General features: G+C 48.1%; 1 protein-coding gene across 1 annotated transcript in view; it reads right to left on the bottom strand.

Moving 5' to 3' along the window:
- Positions 1-5,187: 5,187 nt before the first annotated feature.
- The window catches only part of GPR1 (G protein-coupled receptor 1), an 8,452-nt gene continuing 5,965 nt past the window's right edge, over positions 5,188-7,674 (bottom strand). Inside the window, exon 2 of the mRNA XM_008060618.1 lies at positions 5,188-6,297. Coding sequence (XP_008058809.1) covers positions 5,188-6,255 — 1,068 coding nt within the window. The 5' untranslated portion in view covers positions 6,256-6,297. The remainder of the gene's footprint in view (positions 6,298-7,674) is intronic.

Raw genomic sequence — 7,674 nt, 5'->3', positions numbered from 1 at the left:
AAATTGAGCTGGGCTCGGTGGCTCAGCCTGTAATCCCATGCCTTTGGGAGGCTGAGGTGAGTGGATTGCCAGAGCCCACGGGTTCGAGACCCGCCTGGGCAACTTGGCAAGACCTCATCTCTACAATAAAACAAAAATGAGCCGGGCGTGGTAGCGTGGGCCTGTAATTCCGGCTACTCAGAAGGCTAAGGTGGAAGGATCACCGGAGCCCAGCGGGTCGAGGCTGCGGTGGCCAGGGAGCGGCCACTGCATTCCAGTCTGAGCGACGGAGTGAAACTCCAACTCAGAAAAATAAAGAGAATTGATTTAATCAGATATTGACTGTATTAAGATGAGAGGGGACATTTTCAGGTTGTTAGTATCGTGAGAGCCAGCAGAGGGCAGCATTTCACTTTGTGGAGTACCAAAGAGCCTGAAGGTTCTGGAAATGCTAAAAGAAAAAAACCCACATAGCCAAGTACAGTGACTCACTTGCAATCCCAGCATTCTGGGAGGTGGAGGTGAGAGCATTGCTTGATCTCAGGAGTTCAAGACCAGCCTGAGCAACATGGTGAGACTTCGCCTCTACAATAAATAAATTACCTGGACATGGTGGGACATGCCTGTGGTTCCAGCTACTTTGGAAGGCTGAAGCAAAAGGATCACGTGAGCCCAGCAACTTGAGGCTGAGGTGGCCGTGTGTGCCACTGCACTCCAAACTCGGTGACAGTGAGACTCTCACTGAAAAGAAACTCACATGAATAACAAGTTTACTGCTGTGAAGAGGTAGAGATGTCATAACTAGTGAATTGTAATAAAACAATTCACACTTTTTGGTATAGGATAAGGCTAAAGAAAATTAACAATCACTGACACTTTCAGGGGATTCAGTTTCAGATATAATCATTTGATTAAAAGGTTGTCAAAACAGTTGGGTGCGGTGGTTCAAACCTGTAATTCCAGCACTTTGGAAGGTTGAGGTGAGAGGATTGCCTGAGCTCAGGGTTCAAGACCAACCTGGGCAACTTGGTGAGATCTCGTATCTACAATAAATCAAAATTAGCTGGGTGTAGTAGCATGTGCCTGTAGTTCCAGCTACTTGGAAGGCTGAGGTGGAACGATAGCCTGAGCCCAGTAGGTCGAGGCTGTGGTGGCCATGAGTGTTCCATTGCACTCCAGCCGAGTGAGACTCCAAGTCAAAAAAAAAAAGTTGTCCGAGCTTGGTAGCTCAGCCTGTAATCCCACCACTTTGGGAGGCCCAGGTGAGTGGATTGGCTGAGCCCGTGGGTTTGAGACCTGCCTGGGCAACTTGGCAAGACCTTGTCTCTACAGTAAACAAAAAAATTAGTTGGGCATGGTAGCACACACCTGTAGTTCTAGCCACCTGGAAAGCTGAGGTGAAAGGATCGCCAGAGCCCAGCAGGTTGATGCTGTGGTGGCCATGAGCATGCCACTGTACTCTAGCCTGGGCAACAGGGTGAGACTCCAACTCAAAAACCAAAAAAAGGTTGTCAAAACCTTAGAATCAAGCCGGGCTCGGTGGCTCAGCCTGTAATCCCGCACCTTTGGGAGGCTGAGGTAAGTGGATTGCCTGAGCCCACGGGTTCGAGACCTGCCTGGGCAACTTGGTGAGACCTCATCTCTACAATAAATCAAAAATTAGCTGGGCGTGGTAGTGCGTGCCTGTAGTTCCAGCTATGTGGAAGGCTGAGGCGGAAGAATCGCCGGAGCCCAGCAGGTCGAGGCTGCGGTGGCCGGGAGCGGCCACTGCACTCCAGTCTGGGTGACAGAATGAGACTCCAACTCAAAAAAAAAAAAAAACCCTTAGAATGTCTCAAACCTTACAGTGATGAAACAGTTTTGCAGTTTTGGAATCCTGACTTCACAGCCTTGAATAGAAAACGTTTTCTTGGTATCTTTAATTTCCAATTTTTAAAAATGGAAAATACATCAAGACAATTGAGAACTCAGGAGGGTATACAGTGAAGTCTCTTCTGTCCCTTGGGCCTCCAGGTCACCCCATGGAAGCAACCGGCATTACTGGGTTCTCAGGTCTTCCCAGAGCTACCTCAAGTGAATGCATAGACAGTTGTCACCACATACACTCTGCATTTGATGTTTGCTTACAGGAATGGGCTTGGATACCGTGGAGGTTATGCCTGGCATACTCCATATCAGTCCATTGAGAGCATCCTCATTTATTAACAAATGATTCATCGTCTTCTGTCTTATTGGACCAGTCTCCTGTTGAGTGGACATTTATTGTCTTTAATGTTTTGCTGTCACCCCGATGCCTATCTGCATGTAAGCCAATACAATGAACATTTTCTAAACTAATGGCCGCAGAAGGCATAGCAAGCATACAAACAGGTTTTTTGTTTTGTTTTGTTTTGTTATCTGTTTCTGACTCTGCAGTTGAAGGAAGCTGAAAACAAGGAGCATGCCATCTCTTCTTTTCTCTAATTGCCCCATAAGGAAAAAACATGAAATAAGAGCTAAGAAAATTCTTACAGGGTGGCAGCTCAATCACACATAAAACTGTTGGGAATGAAAACCATTTCAAGCCAGGCTCGGTGGCTCAGCCTGTAATCCCACGCCTTTGGGAGGCTGAGGTGAGTGGATTGCCTGAGCCCGAGGGTTCGAGACCCGCCTGGGCAACTTGGTGAGACCTCATCTCTACAACAAATCAAAAATTAGCTGGGCGTGGTAGTACGCACCTGTAGTTCCAGCTACTTGGAAGACTGAGGTGGAAGGATCGCCGGAGCCCAGCAGGTCGAGGCTGCAGTGGCCACTCCTGGCCACTGCACTCCAGTCTGGGTGACAGAGTGAGACTCCAACTCAAAAAAAAAAAAGATATGAGAGCCAACTAGCCCTGCTCGGGGGACGTGGCAGTATTTGTCTGCAATTAGGTCATCAGCCTCTAATGGGGTTGCAGGTATGAACCACCTTACCGAGCCACATGTTGAATACCTTGAATGTGGGAGACTATAAAGAGAATTGATGTAATCAGATATTGACTATATTGAGTAAGATGGGGGCGGACATTTTCAGGTTGTCAGTATCGTGAGAGCCAGCAGAGGGCAGCATTTCACTTTGTGGAGAACCAAAGAGCCTGAAGATTCTGGAAATGCTAAAAGAAAAAAATCCACATAGCCAAGTGCAGTGACTCACACTTGCAATCCCAGCACTCTGGGATGTCGCAAAGCATACACGAGCCACTCTCGTATGCTTCTGAATTCCTAACACTCAGGATTGAAAATTATATCACAAATAAACTACTGTTTTTTGTTTTTTGATTTTTGTTTTTTAGTTGAAGTCTCACTCTGTCGCCCAGGCTGGTGTGCAGTGGCACACTCACAGCCACTGCAGTCTCAACCTGCTGGGCTCAGGCGATCCTTCCACCTCAGCATTCCAAGTAGCTAGAACTACAAAAGTGCACCATTACCCTCAGCTAATTTTTTGATTTATTCTAGAGTTGAGGTCTCACAAAGTCACCCGGGCTAGTCTCGAATGTCTGAACTCAGACAATACTATTGCCTCAGCCTCCCAAAGTGCTGGGATTACAGGCTTGAGCCACCATGCCAGCCTAAACAACTGTTTTAAGCAACGAAGTTTTGGGACAGTTTATTAAACAACAGTCCACCCAGGTGCAGTGGCTCAAGCCTATAATACCAGCACCTTGGGAGGCCGAGGTGAGAGGATTGTATGACCCCATGGGTTCGAGACCAGCCTGGGCAACTTGGTGAGACCTCGTCTCTACAATAAATCAAAAAATTAGCTGGGCATGGTAGCACACGCCTGTAGTTCTGGCTACTTGGAAGGCTGAGGTGGAAGGAAGCCCAGCTGGTTGAGGCTGCGGTGGCCGGAAGTATGCCACTCCACTCCAGTCTGGGTGACAGAGCGAGCCTCCAACTCAAAAACAAAACAAAACAAAACAAAACAACAGTTAACTGGAACATGTTTTAAACTAAGATAACCAGCTGTTACTTTAATTCATAAATGCATATACAGAGATTATGTAAAATAAATTAACACGTTGCATTTCAAGAATATGTCTAGATCACTTGTGCAAAACTAAAATGAATTTAAGCAAAACAACATTTTTGAAATTAGCTAGTCATATAGTTTTTTGTTCTTTTGTTTGTTTGTGTATTTATTAAGTCGGAGTCTCACTGTCACCCAGGCTGGAGTGCAGTGGCACGCTCACCACCACTGCAGCCTCGACCTATTGGGCTCAGGTGATCCTTCTACCTCAGCCTTCCAAGTAGCTGGAACCACAGGTGTGCACCAACACATCTGGCAAATTTTTTGATTTATTGTCTTGCCAAGTTGCCCAACGTGGTCTCAAACCCCTGGGCTGAGGCAATCCTTTCGCTTCTACCTTGAAAGTGCTGGGATTACAGGTGTGAGCCACTGTGCCCAGCCTAGTCATATATTTAATATTAAAATTTAGGGCTTTTAAAAGGTTAAAAGTTTTTTTTTTTAAATAGCTGCTATTGCTTCAACAGTGGTGATTAAGCCGGACTCGGTGGCTCAGCCTGTAATCCCGGCGCCTTTGGGAGGCTGAGGTGAGTGGATTGCCTGAGCCCGCGGGTTCAAGACCTCATCTCTACAATAAATCAAAAATGAGCCGGGCGTGGTAGCACGCGCCTGTAATTCCAGCTACTTGGAAGGCTGGGGTGGAAGGATCACCGGAGCCCAGCAGGTCGAGGCTGTGGTGGCTGGGAGCGGCCACTGCACTCCAGTCTGGGTGCCAGAGTGAGACTCCAACTCAAAAAAAAAAAAACAGTGGTGATTAATCCACCATGGTGTAATTGGTAAGAATGACACAGATTACTTACGTTGCAGGAAAGAACATTTTGCAAATCCTTCCTAAGTTTTGTGTACACAAAAATATAATGCCTTAGCCAGGCTTGGTAGAGTGCACCTGTAGTTCCAGCTACTTGGAAGGCTGAGGCAGAGGGATTGCCTGAACCCAGCAGGCCAACCCTGGGGTGGCCGTGAGCATGCCACTGCACTCCAGCCTGAGCAACGGAGTGAGACTCCAACTCAGGAAAAAAAAATGTAATGCCAATACACTAACCAAAACCAAATGAAAACAATAACAAAACAAAGTTAGCTCTACATCCTGGAACCAAGTTCAATATGCATGCATCTGCTAGAGGACCCCCACAAAGGCCTGACACTGGTTTGTGGAAAAGCCACAGTTCAAGAAGCTGTTTCCAGGAGGTCCAGGCTCTTGGTCTCCGAGACCCTGAGCTGCTCACTGACTGGGCCAGAGCAGCTGACCTCCCACAGCGTGTGCTTCAGGATCTCAGCCACCGAGGCCCGGAAGTGCGCTTGGAACTTCCGACTGATCAGGACATACAGGATGGGGTTCAGGCAGCTGTTGAGGAAGGCCAAGGCTGAGGAGAGGGGGATCCCAGCCTGCAGCACCTGCTGGAAATGGCTACCATGGTGAATGGAGAGTTCCCAAATGCTGAACAGGTGGTAAGGGGTCCAGCAAACCAGGAAGGCCACTACCACAGCTAGGACTGTCCAGAAGTGCCTGCTGGAAGCCAGGAGGCTGCGCTTTTTCACCTTGAACACGAGACACAAGTAGCAAACGCTCATTGTCAGCAAAGGAAAGAGATACCCAATGATAAATTTTACCCAGGTTAGAACATGGTGCCTTATCAAGGTGAGGTCAGGATCATGCTCATGGAAATTGTTAAAGCAAAGAGTGTGGTTGTTGAACTCCACAGTGTCCCGGAAGTAGAGGGCAGGACCCCCAATGAGAGAAGCCAAGAGCCAGATGAACATGGTAACAATCAGGGAGTTCTTTAGGGTTCGATGCCTTTGCGACAAGATGGGGTGGATCAAGTGGATGTAGTGGTCCAGGCTGATCACTGTCAGGAAGAAGATGCTGGCGAACATGTTCAGCTGGGCAACAAAGGAATTGGCCTTGCACAGCCAGACGCCAAAGGGCCAGTGGAAACCCATGGCCACATAGGAGATGTACAGGGGCAGAAAGAGGACGAAAACGAAATCTGCAATGGCCAGGTTGAGGAACCAGAGTGTGGTTACTGTCTTTTTCCACTTGAATCCCGTGAACCAGATGACAGTAGCATTTCCTGGAATTCCCAGGACAAACACTAAGCAGTACAACACCAGGGAGACCCACTGGACAGCTCCCAGGTGGGCTTTGTCCTCTGAGTCCAACTCTGGAGAGGAATATTCCAGGACATAGGAGTAGTTCTCAAATTCTTCAAATAGTGTTTCCTCTAGATCTTCCATGACCTTCCCAAGTGGAGGTGAGAAAATCTACAGACGCCAATTCTAAAAGGAAAAAAAGATGTTTAAAAGACAATTCAGGCCGGACTCGGTGGCTCAGCCTGTCATCCCAGTACTTTGGCAGGCTGAGGCGAGTGGGTTGCCTGAGCCTGTGGATTCGAGACCAGCCCAGGAAACCTGGCAAGATCTCATCTCTACAATAAATCTAAAATTAGCCAGGTGTGGTAATGCACGCCTGCAGTTCCGGCTACTTAGAAGGCTGAAGTGGAAGGATTGCCAGCGCCCAACAGGTTGACATTGGGGTGGCCATGAGTGTGCCACTGCACTCCAGCCTGGGTGACAGAGTGAGACTCCAACTCAAAAAATAAAAAATAAAAAGTAAGAAAGACAATTCAGTGAATGATAAAACAACAACATAAAGTTTAAAATATTTCATCTTGGGCTGGGCACGGTGGCTCAAGTCTATAATCCCAGCATTTTGGGCGGCCGAGGAGAGAGGATTGATTGCCTGAGCCCAGGGATTCGAGACCAGCCTGGACAACTTGGTGAGACCTCGTTTCTTCAATAAACAAAAAAATTGGGCCGGGCTCAGTGGCTCAGCCTGTAATGCCAGCATTTTGAGAGGCCAAGGCGAGGGGACTGCCTGAGACTGTGGGTTCGAGACCAACCTGGGCAACTTGGCGAGACCCCGTCTCTACAATAAATCAAAAATTAGCCAGGAGTACTACCGCACGCCTGTAATTCTGCCTACTTGGAAGGCTGAGGTAGAAAGATCAATGGAGCCCAGCAGGTCGATGCCGGGATAGCCATGAGTGTACCATGGCACTCCAGCCTGGGCAACAGAGTAAGACTCCAACTCAAAAAAAAAAAAAAATTGTCCAGGTATGGTAGCACATGGCTGTAGTTTTAGCTATTTGGAAGGCTGATGCAGAAGTATCGCTGGATCCCAGCAGGTAGAGGCTGCATGGCCATAAGTGTGCTATTGCACTCCAGCCTGGGCAGCAGAGTGAGACACCAAATAAAAAAAATTTTCATCTTGGTCAGGTGCAGTGGCTCATGTCTATAATCCCAGCACTCTGGGAACCAAAGCAAGAGGATTGCTTGAGCCCAGGAGTTTGAGACCAGCCTGGGCAACATAGCAAGACTGTGTCTCTACAAAAAATAGAAAAAATCAGCTTTCCAGTGTGGCTGGCACACACCTGTAGTCCCAGCTACTCAGGAGGCTGAGGCAGAAGGATTGCCTAAGCCCAGTAGGTTGAGGCTGCCATGAGCTGTAATTGTGCCATTACACTCCAGCCTCGGTGACACAGGAGACCCTAAAACAAGATGGATATAAGCCAGACTCGGTGGCTCAGCCTGTAATCCCGCGCCTTTGGGAGGCTGAGGTGAGTGGATTGCCTGAGCCCGCGGGTTCAAGACCCA

The sequence above is a fragment of the Carlito syrichta genome, unplaced genomic scaffold (genome assembly GCF_000164805.1).
Source record: "Carlito syrichta isolate Samal-C Ts95f unplaced genomic scaffold, Tarsius_syrichta-2.0.1 Scaffold304675, whole genome shotgun sequence".
Lineage (NCBI taxonomy): Eukaryota > Metazoa > Chordata > Mammalia > Primates > Tarsiidae > Carlito > Carlito syrichta.
Note: the sequence above shows the minus strand (reverse complement) of the source record. Positions and strands in the feature narration are given on the sequence as shown.